Genomic DNA, 13,187 nt, shown 5'->3' on the forward strand with positions numbered 1-13,187 from the left:
ATAGTTATGTGTATAAATGGGACCAAAGAAGAAGAAGGGCGCAACTCTAATTACATTATCATGCCTGTGGAGTAAATTATTATACACAAGCCACTTGGCATATTCAGACGGAGAAAAGCATTTGTGAGGTATTCTTGAAGTTGATTTCATGATGACAGAAGTGCACATGAAATTGATTCAAGTTAGATGTTGGTGTGAGCTTAAGTTTGATCTTGACTTTCCTAATAAATATGCATGCATGATGAATGAGCTACATAAACAATTTTCTTTTTTTCTTTTTTTTTTATAGAATACAATATATGAAGAATTCCCAAAAAAAAATTCTGGGTGGATGGTCGTGGTCTTATTTTATTGACTGATTATTGGTTACGCTACCCTAGCTATTAGATGAGTCCATCAAATATGCCGCAATTAAAGTTTAGTTATTTAATTGAATAAAACGTTTACGGATGGTTTTAAAAAGAAATTGGATTATCTATCTATTTTTTTTCTTTCATTTTCTTCATAATCTAGCCGAAAAAAAATGGCAAAATTATAAATAAAGTGAATAATTAAATAAAAACTTAATCTTAACCACTCATTAAAATAAAAGAAAAATAAAAGGAAAAGATCCTTGTGTAAAAAGGATTATTATTATTATTATTATTATTATTATGAATGAGTGCAAAAACATAGTTTGAAATATCATTAATTAGTAATTGAATTACCGCATAATTGTGTTGTAAATAAAATAGGGTCAGCAAATCCGAATGTTGGGTCAAACTCAAGCCCAAGAGCAAAGTCAAAAGCCGGAGAACGATCGGATTCGGATTGAAACCTCCACGGGTCGACCCAACCACCAAATCAACTTTACGAGTTACAACGAGGGAACCAGCAAAGCAAAAGCCAAAAATATTGTCCACTTTCTCAGACCTCACCCTCTCTCTCTCTCTCTTCACGCGGATCATGCATGGCGTTGGGTCATGTAATGCATAGACTCATCATGATGACCCCATGAAACATAACGTAACATCGATTCATGCATGCATGTTGAAAGTTGCTAGAAAGAGAAAGTGATTGTAGCTCTAGACAGAGAAGCTGAAGCAAGCACAGTAGTAGCATTACTTGCTGCTTTGCAGCAGCTGCAGTTCCCCTTTTTTTTTTTTTAACTTTTGTCTTTGCCTTTTCTTTTGTTTTTTTAATTTTTAAACGAAAGAAAGAGAGTCAAAAAAACGTCTCTCTGCTTTCGCAGAGTAAATTCAGCCCTCATTTATTCTTTTTCTTTGGCTTGCTTGCTTTGTTTGTTTTTTAATTTTTTAAAACGAAACCAAGTTTTGGTATTTTGTTATGGAATAAAATAACATACCCATCTCTGATCTATCTCAAAAAATAAAATAAAATAACATACGATCCCTAAAAAATACGAACATCGTTTACCCCTTTGTGTTAAACGGGTCCCTAGTCCTGTGCAGTGCATGATGGGACCTATTTGGTTATAACTTTACAAACATTTCTTTATTTTGATAAGATATCAAATATTGGGGGCCTGTGTATTATTATCCTCTTTTCATTTTTAATGATAAAAGTGAAATTTTGACATAAAAGAAGTGGCTGGCGTTTGATTTTGAATAGCCATTGGGCCTGTTTGTATTTTTCCGTCACGTAGACACACACGCAAATCACAATATGAATATGTCTGTCTTGCTCTCTCTGGCACTGCTGTAAATTTTTCTGTGGGTTGGTTTGCCTTCTTTTGCGCTCTTTATTTCTATTTCTATTTTTATTTCTATTTCTTTCTTCTCAACACTTAAAAATCTTAAGAAGCAAAGAATCTCGAGATTGGTGTCCTAAGATAAAAGACTATAAGACCCCTTTGGCTAAGCCATCTTCTCTTCAGCTTCTGCTTTGGGCCCTTTTCTCATACTCACTTCTTTCTAACACACAAGAAAAGAACTTTCGGGGAAAAAAAAGATTAAAAATACAAACCAACAAACAAAATTTTCATCTGATGAAGGAGACAGTAGGCTCTCTTGGAGGAGAGAGCCTGCCTTTGAACGCTGAAGAAGATCAAGAACCAAATACAAAGCAACAATCTTTTTAAAACTTTCTGTGTCAGGGTTGTCTTTGTTTTGGTTCATTTTTTAGTGAAAACTTCGTTTTTTGTTTTTGTTTTAAAGCTTGTTAAGTCAGTGACAAGAATATTGCTTTGTGTTGTGTGTTATGGCACTTACTATGCACAACAAGGAATTTGCTAATAAGCAAATTATGGATTCAAGTAAATATGTGAGGTATACACCAGAGCAAGTTGAGGCTTTGGAGAGGGTGTACTCTGAATGCCCTAAGCCTAGCTCTTTGAGAAGGCAACAGCTCATTAGGGAGTGCCCTATTCTTTCTAATATTGAGCCCAAACAGATCAAAGTTTGGTTTCAAAACCGCAGGTGAATGCAACCTCTCTCTTTTTTGTTTCAAGTTTCGTTTTGTTCATTTTTCCATCACATATGGGTTCATTTGTTACTTGATGTGGTTTTTCAGCCAATGTGTTTGTGGAAAAATTTATCTCTGGTTCTTACAGGGACTTTGGTGGTTTTATTTTTCATCAACTTCCTTTGTCCTTTTAACCTGGGTTCTGTCCTTTGTGTTTTTCTTGAAGAAACTAGTTTCTGATGAGTTTGTTGATTTCTTTTTTTCTTTTTGGTGAAAGTCTTCACTATTTTTCTTTGTGAGAATGATCTCCTCTTGGATATATTTAATAGGTTTATTATGCCCTATGGTATCATTTAGAAGAGTGAAAGTTACTGTCTTTTCAGTTTTTTTATTCTTTTATTTTTATTTGTTCTTTCTTGTTTTGAAGCTGTAAATCTTCCATGAGAAATGACGTGTGATCTGATGTTGGCTTTTGAGAGTGATGCTTTTATGTTCTTCTGTCCCGTTTCATGCCTTCTCATTTCTTTCACATTTAAAAGTCTGGAAGAAGAATTTAGCTCAGAAATTCGATTTCTTTTCAGCACTCGCACAGTCTTTATGATGTGCTTTTTACCACTTTGAGTATTCTTGAAATTAAATGAAGATAATGATAGCTAGTTAATAGTTTTTTTTTTTAATTTCTCGCTTTTGCTTAGATTCAAGGAAAAAAAATGAAAAATTTTCAGTTGTATATTAGCTTAGCATAACTTAGTAGATTTTACCCCGGTTACTTGACATATCGGGGTCGTTGATTTTTATATAAAACTGTCATCATATGTTATAGCTGTTCAAGTTTTGTATGTCTGGCCAAAAGTTCGCATTTTTTTTTAATGATGTTTCTCTGAAGATATTTGTGCCTGCTTGAGCAGTCCTCTGAATAACTCTTTCCTTTGACAATAGATGTCGCGAAAAGCAGAGAAAGGAAGCTTCCCGACTTCAGACGGTGAATCGAAAGCTGAGTGCCATGAACAAGCTGTTGATGGAAGAGAATGACCGTCTGCAGAAGCAGGTCTCGCATTTAGTCTATGAAAACGGATACATGCGACAGCAACTGCATAGTGTAAGTAAACCTTTAGCCACCAGCTACTCCTGTGCTGCATTTTTTAACACGTGTATTTTAGTTATATCATACTAGTAGTCATTTTTTCATCTAGAAATGGTTTTGGAACCCTCTTCATTTCTATTTTTCTAACAAGACTACCCTTTGCATAGTTTTTATCCTACTTCTGGCTTCTTTTCAGTGGCACTTAAACTTTGCCACCCCTAGTATTTTTCCACTAATTTTTTGCAACCCCAACTCTTTGGCCCTCTGAAATTTAGCATAGATAATGAAGTTTCATCAAGCTTCATTTTTTTTTTTATACATGTCATAGGCTGTTATCAAGAGTCTAGGAAAATTTGCGACTTGAATGTGTATTTTTAGAGAATGATCTCAAATTGTTATTTAAAAACAGGCACCTGCAACGACCACAGACAATAGCTGTGAGTCTGTGGTCATGAGTGGTCAGCACCAACAACAGCAAAACCCAACACCTCAGCATCCTCAAAGGGATGCTAGCAACCCAGCTGGGTGAGTTCTCAACACCTCCTTAATACACATTCAAAGATATCTGATTTTCTAGTATGAATTATCTAACTTGTGCAACTTATTACTTGTGTCAGTCTTCTCGCAGTAGCTGAGGAGACCCTGGCAGAGTTCCTCTCCAAGGCTACTGGAACTGCTGTCGACTGGGTCCAGATGATTGGGATGAAGGTAGACTCTCTTAAACTTCCATAAGTTGAATGTTTGTTTGCATGCATAGAATTTTTTATATGTACCAATTTTTGTGCTTGTGTATGCCTTGCAATTGTTTGTACTTCTCTACAAGCTAACTTTGCTGTTGATGTGTGGGTAGCCTGGTCCGGATTCTATTGGTATTGTTGCTGTTTCCCGCAACTGTAGTGGAGTAGCAGCACGTGCTTGCGGTCTCGTGAGTCTAGATCCCACAAAGGTTTGTCTTCTTAACTTCCCTATTTTTCCCACCTCATTTAAATTATAAAGTGCTCAGTCACTATGCACAGATTTTGATGGATTTATTTATAGATCGCTGAAATTCTCAAAGATTGTCCATCTTGGTTTCGTGACTGTCGCTGCCTGGATGTCTTGAGCGTGATTCCTACTGGAAATGGAGGGACAATTGAACTTATTTACATGCAGGTATATTGTAATTACAAGTAAAACCAAAGTTGCATTGCATATTATTGCATCTTTTTATATTTCTTTTCTATCGTCTTTATTCATTAACACTTACAGCATCTTTTTTATTCTTTTTCATTGTAACAGACCTACGCACCAACAACACTGGCAGCTGCACGAGACTTCTGGTTGCTAAGATATAGTACAAGTTTGGAGGATGGCAGTCTTGTGGTAAAAGCATTTGGTCATGGAGATCATTCATTCTGATTGAGTGTTGATTTTAGTATTTCATGCCAATGCATGTTAATGTACTTCTTAAAATTGTCTCACCATATGTGGTTATAGTGCTAAGACTGGCAAAATTTTATTTGCAGGTATGTGAGAGGTCTTTGACATCGTCCACTGGTGGCCCAACAGGGCCTCCCCCTTCAAGTTTTGTAAGAGCTGAAATGCTTGCAAGTGGCTTCCTCATCCGACCTTGTGAGGGTGGTGGCTCCATTATCCATATTGTTGATCATGTTGATTTAGATGTGAGGATAAGATATAGTCAAATCATTGTCGTACTCTTGTTATTTAAATTTTACATGTTATTTGAATTCAGCATAATTTTGCTTACCTGGTTCTATTTTAGGCTTGGAGCGTTCCTGAAGTTCTAAGGCCACTTTATGAATCATCTAAAATTCTTGCACAGAAGATGACCATGGCTGTGAGTGCTAGTGCAATAGTGACTATCTTTCTTCAATTTGATCATTTACTTAATCCACAATTTATTTCTGAAATATCATGGTGCAGGCCATGCGGCACATTCGACAAATTGCACAAGAGACTAGTGGAGAAATTCAGTATGGTGGGGGCCGCCAGCCAGCCGTGTTAAGAACATTTAGCCAGAGACTATCCAGGTAAGATCTCTCAATATGGTATTGCTTGCAAAACCTGTGTAGCCCTGCAAGTTGAAGTTATCAGCCTGGTCTGTCTGGTTTCGGTAATTTCAAATCAACATGGAGCTATTAGCAGGTTTAAATATTTTGTTTTACCAGCTTCTCTTGCTGGGTATGTTGTATGTTTTAGCATATATAAGCATGAAATGGTTTCTTGGCTGTTTGTCTTAAATCATTCTGATATCTTTCTTGACATTTAGTTCGTTATAATGGATCTCAGGGGTTTCAACGATGCTATTAATGGGTTTTTGGATGATGGATGGTCACTTCTGAGTAGTGATGGTGGGGAGGATGTGACCATTGCCATTAACTCATCTCCAAATAAATTTCTGGGGTCTCAATATAATTGGTCAATGCTTCCAGCTTTTGGAGGTGTGCTGTGTGCCAAGGCATCAATGCTGCTGCAGGTATTTACTTTCATTTTGACCTGGATGATTGTTGTGTCTTTTTCGTAATCACTTTTGCTCTATCCTCCCCACTTCCGGTGCCTCATGAATAACCAGCTATGAATCTCTTTATTTCTGTTTGATACGTCTGAATCTGATTCTGGTTTAAAAACTTCATTTATTCTTTTTTGGGTTCTGCAGAATGTTCCCCCTGCTTTGCTTGTTCGCTTTCTGAGAGAGCATCGATCAGAATGGGCAGACTATGGTGTTGATGCATACTCTGCTGCGTGTCTTAAGGCTAGTCCATATGCAGTCCCTTGTGCAAGACCTGGTGGCTTTCCCAGTAGCCATGTCATTTTACCCCTGGCCCATACTGTGGAGCATGAGGAGGTAGAACTACTAATCTGTCATGCACTATGCTTCTTATTTCATTCTCTTCATGTTAATCAGAAGTAATTTGCTAAAGTATATCTTTTGCATGTCTCTAATAGTTCTTGGAGGTTGTTCGTTTAGAGGGGCATGCATTTTCACCTGAAGATGTAGCTTTGGCAAGGGATATGTATCTGTTACAGGTAAGTGCACTTACGGGTGATATATGGAAATGGGTTTTTGTAATTTCTTAATGATGTCATTTATCTGGAAATTTTATTTCTGCAGCTATGCAGCGGGATTGATGAGAATACAGTTGGTGCTTGTGCTCAGCTTGTCTTTGCACCTATTGATGAATCCTTTGCTGATGATGCTCCTTTGCTGGCATCTGGTTTTCGTGTGATTCCATTAGATTCTAAAGCAGCTATGGTAAAGTTTCAACTTACAGCAATAAACTATTGTAGAAATATTTACCATGAAATGCAGAAAAAGGAAAAGGGTGTGTTAGTAAAGCACGTCCGATTTCATATAAAGAAGAAAAGCCAAGAGTTCATGTAGTAGCTGGGATCTTTAATGCATCTTTTTTTTTGTGATCATTATGAACAATAATATTGCGATGCCCTTTTGGCTGTGAGTTGTTTTCTCATAACCTTAATGTTGTTTACAGCAGCAGGATGGACCTGCTGCATCTCGAACCTTGGATTTAGCTTCTGCACTTGAGGTTGGGTCTGGTGGTGCTCGTCCAGCTGGTGGAACTGAATTGAGCAATTATAACTCTCGGTCAGTTCTGACAATTGCTTTCCAATTCACTTTTGAAAATCACATGCGAGACAATGTGGCAGCTATGGCCCGCCAGTATGTGCGAAGTGTAGTGGGGTCTGTACAGAGGGTAGCAATGGCTATATCCCCCTCCCGGCTCGGCCCTCATGCAGGGCCAAAAGCACTTCCTGGTTCACCTGAGGCTCTTACTTTGGCACGATGGATTAGTCGAAGTTACAGGTTTGACTCTAAACCTCCTTTGTTCTGCAAACTTCATATTTCAAACAGTCACTTTCGCCTTTTCTTTTGTTCATTGTGTTGATGATAGTGTTGTTTGTTTCAGGGTACACGCTGGGGGAGAGCTTCTTCGGGCTGACTCCTTAACTGGTGATGCTTTGTTGAAGCAACTTTGGCACCATTCAGATGCGATCATGTGCTGTTCCTTAAAAACAAATGTAATCCATTTTACTAATCACTTCATGATAATTTTTCGAGATAAAAATATGGGATATTCAATATTGTGCTAGAGACTGTTTAAGCAAAGCTAAACATGATTTGAAAAATATGTTGCAGGCATCTCCTGTTTTCACCTTTGCAAATCAGGCAGGATTGGACATGCTGGAAACTACCCTTGTGGCCCTTCAGGACATCATGCTTGACAAGATTCTTGACGAGGCTGGAAGGAAGATTCTCTGCTCTGAGTTTGCTAAGATCATGCAACAGGTAAAGTTTTCAATATCTGGAGCCAACACTCAGTTCTAAGCAGATCCAAACTGAACCACCTGACACCTGAGTTAATAGTGTGATGAAATTTGAGGGTAGATCTAAAATTAACCATTAAACGAATATCAGATATTGTGTAAAAGATATTTAATGTGCTATTTTCTCAACTGCAGGGATTCGCTTACTTGCCAGGAGGGATGTGTGTGTCCAGCATGGGCAGGGCTGTGTCCTATGAACAAGCAGTTGCGTGGAAGGTTCTGGATGACGACGACTCCAATCACTGCCTAGCCTTCATGTTCATGAACTGGTCTTTTGTGTGATCATAAAATACCATCTGAAAGACTTAAAAACTTAGATATCTATTAACTTATGTAATTGCTTCCAGAAGCACTCTTATTATATAATTATATTATGACAGCTGAATGTAGTCGCTGACTGTATTCTATGAATGCTCTTATCTGTCTACATGAGTATGCGTGATGGTTGTGTTTTTTCTATCTTTGTCTCAATCTGTTATATGTTTTATGTTCCTCACGAGTATGATGAAATTTGTACCAACTCTGGATGACATTGGAAATGTGGGGCAGTTGCCATAGGGACCGTATAGGCATATATATCCTGTTGGGTTGTTGGCTTTGATTGTTTACTTTTGCTTGACACTTTAGCTTGATTCATTATAGCTGCCTGCTTTGTCGTAAGTGTCATACTTTTATGATACAGTAATGGCGTGACGTTCCGGGTATGTAATCATTCTGTTTGTCATTTATATATCTATATGTATATGGATTCCCCTAGGGATTGCCTATGTATATATGTATATGGTCAATTCATGCGGCTTGTTTTTTAATTTTCTAAACCTAGAAAGGAAGGTAAGCAAATAATGCATGGAATTTTGATAAACCAACTGGATTTTCACAAATTCTAATTGAAAAATTATTTGGCAAATTGACTTTAATTCATTTCATTGAAAAAGATGCTGAGTGCTTTGGAAGAAAGTAGAAACATTGATGTAATGAACAAATGAGCAGCCACTCCACTAATCAGGACCGGTAATGTAGTATTGGATTATTATTCTTTTTTGTTTTGGGGGTAAAAAATAAATGTCTCTTCACCATAAATGGAGGAAGCAGAAGGAAGTCTTTCTTTCCCCGGTAATGGTGGCAAATGGAAAAAAAGGACACGTCAGCTGACGGAGTGCTGTAACCGTAGAAATTTTAACATCCCTAAAGGAAATTTTATCCCCAAAAAAAAAAAAAAAAAATTCCCTAATGGAAAAAGATGTAATAACATCACTCCTCAGGCGAATCAAAGTAAATCCACGGCAGCAGATCGTACCAAGTGGCACAGTGAACCACCACGGGCAAAACGATTTTTGTTTTTTCAGTTGATCACGTTTTCTTTAATATAAGTGTCCCCACCTTCAAAAATAACTTCTTCTTTTTTTCTTTTTTTCTTTTTTTATAAATCATTGTTAAAAATGACTTTTGACCACATTATTGTTAAAAATAAATGGAGAACGACGTTCTTGTTTGTCATAAAAAAAGAAGAAGAAGAAAGAAATTACCATTTACCACGTCATCTCCTCAAAGACGTAGACAGAGACACAAAACTAATAGCCACAGTCACAACTCACACAGCGTGGCTGAGATAGAAAAGATATGGTGTGATTCGATGCATGGCATAAGAGTAAAGCCCCCAATCAATCATGTATTAAAATGGTTAAAAATTTAATGTGGTTAATTGGAGGTGCCTATATGGATGTGACCCGCGAGCCGGACCACAGAGAGAAATCGTTAATTCTGTTGGGGTAAATCTGGGTGAGGGCCCACAAGAATCTCGCAGTACAGAGCACGCCCCACAGCAACTTACAATTTTCGTCAAGATTGCTGATGCAATATTTTTATTTTGATTCTATTTCTTATTTAAAAAAATTAAAAATAAAAATAGTCACCGTTGCTACATTTTTTTAAAAGCTGTGCTCTGCCATGTCTTCATTGTTTTCTTCTTTAAAAAAAGAAAGAGAAAAATAACTGCTCTGGTAAAATAAAATATACTGAGCTGATCGAGCAGCTGCTGCTGCTGCTGCTGCTGCTGTTATTGCTGTCGTTTTGCTCATAAGCTATGTACAAGACAATTTCGTATGCCGCTACCACCACTTAACAATTAAAGAATCATCGTGTTTGGTCTCTTTTTACTGACACTGTCTTTTTCGCCCTTTCAAAGTCTTTTCCTTTCATAATTACTCGTGTCCACAAAATTTTCCATTGGCTTGTTGTTCAAACTCTTTTTCATATTTTTTTCTTAAGAAGAAATTTACACCTACCTTTTTCTTTAAAAAAAAAATTTAATTAAAACAGATTTTTTTAATTCTTAATAATAGTTTTAATTCTTAATCTTTCGGCATTTGATTTTTTTCATTATTTGATTTTCGGAAAAAGATTGAACATTTTTGAAAAAAAAACATATAAAAACAGATTTTCTTAACAGGAAGGAAAAAAAAATCTAATTAAACGATAATAAGTAAATATTAAATTAAAAAGAAAAAGAAAATTCGGAATATATAAAATTAAAAAATAATACATCCAGCACTTTTTGACCAATCGGACAACGATAGAGGTACAGTCCCCCTGACGCAGGCCCCACCGACATTTAATATGTCGCACAGCTAAGACCATCGTATGCTATCCGTATGGCACCATCATCCATGGGACCATTGAGATGATGTTGATGACATTTTAGTATACTCTATACATCACCATACCATGGTCATGATCAGTACGCGTATTAAATCTGTGCGCGGGACCCACAAATGATGTATTTGGCTGGGGTAAAGTCCAGGTCACCCTAGCCCTTGGGCGGGGATAGGGTTAGGGCTAGGGGTTTTAAAGGTAGGGGAGTGTGTTAATAATAAAGGCAGAATCCCTCCCTCTGCATTTTCGAGCCGTGAGCTTTTTGCCCCAGGCCTCTCTACATGCAAGCATTAAAATTAAAAAAGAATAAAAAGAAAAAATAAAAACAAAAGATTCTCATATGCTCGTATGAATAGACAATTCATATTTATTTACCAAAATTAATAATTGCGTAATTAATTAAAGAAACCGTTGTGTTCCCGACGTCCCCCGGTGGAGGAGAAAAAGGGAAATGAAAAGAAACTGTTTGGTTTGCTTAGCTTTACCGTCACCACTTTTGTCGATGGTGGTGATTATAAATTATTTAAATATTATCATTTTTTTTTTATTGGGTTTTTGAAAGCCTATTTCTTAGTCGTTTCAAAAAGCCTTTTTGAGCAAGATTCGGATGAGCGACTGAGCGTGCTATTAACATCCTTTTCATGGCTTTACTGTTGCATGCATAAACGAAAGCTTTTCGACATTAAAGCGCCTTTCCAAAACCCGAGGGGGAAGTAATTAATAAGGAAAAAAATGAAAAAAAAAAAAGGTTTTGGTTTGTTTTTAATTATTCATATTTTTTGCTTTTGTTTTTTTTTTTTTTTTGTTTTGTGTGTAAGTGTAATGTGGCATAGCCAGCAGAAGAAAGGGATCTTTTAGCTTTTTAGGGTTTTGTTGCAGGCCTTGAAAGATTTAGTATAGCAGCTGGGCTATCATGGTCTGTGGCATTAGGGTTTTTTCGAAAACGGAGAGAGTTTGACTGAGGGCTTGGAGTTTTGTTTTTCTTGTTTTGTGAATGGGAAATTAATGAAAATGGGTGAAGAAATAAGTGTGCGAGAGTTTCAGTTTGGTTGCAGAAAGAAATGATGATGGCAGCGGTGGTGGTGGCTTTGATTTTTCCAGGGTTTCGCTTTAGCGTAATTTGTTGTGTTGTCAAGATTTATTGCAATAAAGAGAAATGGGAGAGGAGTGGAGGGGGCCTGACTTGGGAGTTTGAGTAGGATTAATTTTGAGCAATTTTGGGGCAGTGGATCTTCTAGAGTTCATGATTGTTGCCTTTGTTCTTGGGATTTTGTGTTGGACCAAAAGAAGCTAGTTTGAATTTTTTTGGATTCGGATGCTTCATAGGATTTTCTTTGTTCCGCAAAAGATACGCTGAGTAAAGGCTCTGCTTCACTGGCTGTGCAAAACCCCAAAAAATTAACTACAAATTAAACCCAACACATTGTATTCATATACCTTGCTTAGAACTACAAGCACATCAAGTGGATCCGTGGCGCAATGGTAGCGCGTCTGACTCCAGATCAGAAGGTTGCGTGTTCGATTCACGTCGGGTTCAATTCCCATTTTTAACTATATATCTTTTGGATTGGAAAGGAAAAGATAAGATGGGCCTGCACCGTAACACAGACAAAACATTAAATGGCACCACGGTATTTTAGGAGTTATGATGTGTGAATCAAAATATACAAAAGGCAGATTCATGAATTTCGTTGTTAAAATGAATGAAAAGTTTTGATGTGCGCAATACCGCTGGGAATGGTAAAAAAAACCCAGGCCGACCCAAGCTTGAATTGGCTGTCCATTTAAACAGGCTTTGGTCCAGGCCTCCTGTATGAAGATTTGGACAGGGGTTCAAGAACAACCGTTCAAATTAGGCTAAAGCCCTCTATTTTTTAAAAAATAAATTTATAAATTAGAATAGTAAATTTAAATTTAAAAATTAATTAAAAAAAGAAAGCATGAAATCATAATTTATATATTAATAATGAATCAAAACACTTAAAATTATAATATTAAACTCTCTTTTAAGTATTAATTAGTGAAGAGAGTCCATGAATTAGAGAATTCAGTGCAAAAAAAACTAAATATCTAAACTTTTATTTGCTTCACTATCTTTATTTATTATTTTATTTTTGAAATATTTATTTTCTTTAATTCATTATTTATTATAACAACTTGATTATTATTAACTCATTTCAAATTTACAACAATTTAAAAAAAAATTGAAAAAATAAAAATAAAAACTCAAGCCCAACCCTTACACTTTTACTTTATAAAAATTACACTTTCAAGTCAAGGCCCAAGTCCTTAAACTGCTAACCCTAAATACCGCAATCCTTTTTGGTTCCTATTACATATTTTAAACTTTCTTTTGGGCCTGAAAGGGTATTGCCAAGAGCAGTCCATCGGTCCTAAAAACACCCGCCTGTATGACTCGGCCTTAAGTTGTTTGCTGCAATTGGGCCAGTATTATTGGACCAGAATCGAGATGGCCCAACCATATCAAGAATATTAGATGATGGATTCGTATAAAAAGCTCCAGATTTGATGTCAAGCACCAAGACCAACGAAATGGGAAAGCTGTAGATGCAGCGGTATATGGATAAAGCGTCAAGGAGGGCTTGGGTTGGTGATTCGAGATAAGAGGCAAACGACTTTTTATGGTAAATGCAATTACTTATGCTCTAGCGGAAATAGCCTTGGCTAGTGGTGATACCTGTGA

General features: G+C 36.7%; 1 protein-coding gene and 1 non-coding gene across 4 annotated transcripts; both read left to right on the forward strand.

The window, feature by feature from the left end:
• Positions 1–1,674: 1,674 nt before the first annotated feature.
• LOC18052205 (homeobox-leucine zipper protein ATHB-14) lies at positions 1,675–8,236 on the forward strand. Of its 3 annotated transcripts, none has more exons than XM_006448852.2 (18): positions 1,675–2,417; positions 3,343–3,502; positions 3,897–4,012; positions 4,105–4,195; positions 4,338–4,433; positions 4,526–4,639; positions 4,766–4,849; positions 4,993–5,148; positions 5,250–5,324; positions 5,411–5,517; positions 5,777–5,963; positions 6,144–6,332; positions 6,434–6,514; positions 6,600–6,740; positions 6,979–7,310; positions 7,414–7,525; positions 7,644–7,793; positions 7,967–8,236. In XM_006448852.2, the coding sequence occupies exons 1-18, from the start codon at positions 2,200–2,202 to the stop codon at positions 8,111–8,113; spliced, it is 2,556 nt and encodes an 851-aa protein (XP_006448915.2). In that variant the 5' UTR covers positions 1,675–2,199; the 3' UTR covers positions 8,114–8,236. The 3 variants fall into 3 exon arrangements, with proteins under 3 accessions (XP_006448915.2, XP_024047817.1, XP_024047818.1); XM_024192049.1 differs by having other exon boundaries at positions 6,982–7,310; XM_024192050.1 differs by having other exon boundaries at positions 4,993–5,055.
• A 3,712-nt stretch (positions 8,237–11,948) lies between these two features.
• Positions 11,949–12,020, forward strand: TRNAW-CCA. Its single transcript has one exon. It is a non-coding gene; the product is annotated as a tRNA-Trp (tRNA).
• The last annotated feature ends 1,167 nt before the right edge of the window (positions 12,021–13,187 follow it).

The sequence above is a fragment of the Citrus clementina genome, unplaced genomic scaffold (genome assembly GCF_000493195.1).
Source record: "Citrus clementina cultivar Clemenules unplaced genomic scaffold, Citrus_clementina_v1.0 scaffold_2, whole genome shotgun sequence".
Lineage (NCBI taxonomy): Eukaryota > Viridiplantae > Streptophyta > Magnoliopsida > Sapindales > Rutaceae > Citrus > Citrus x clementina.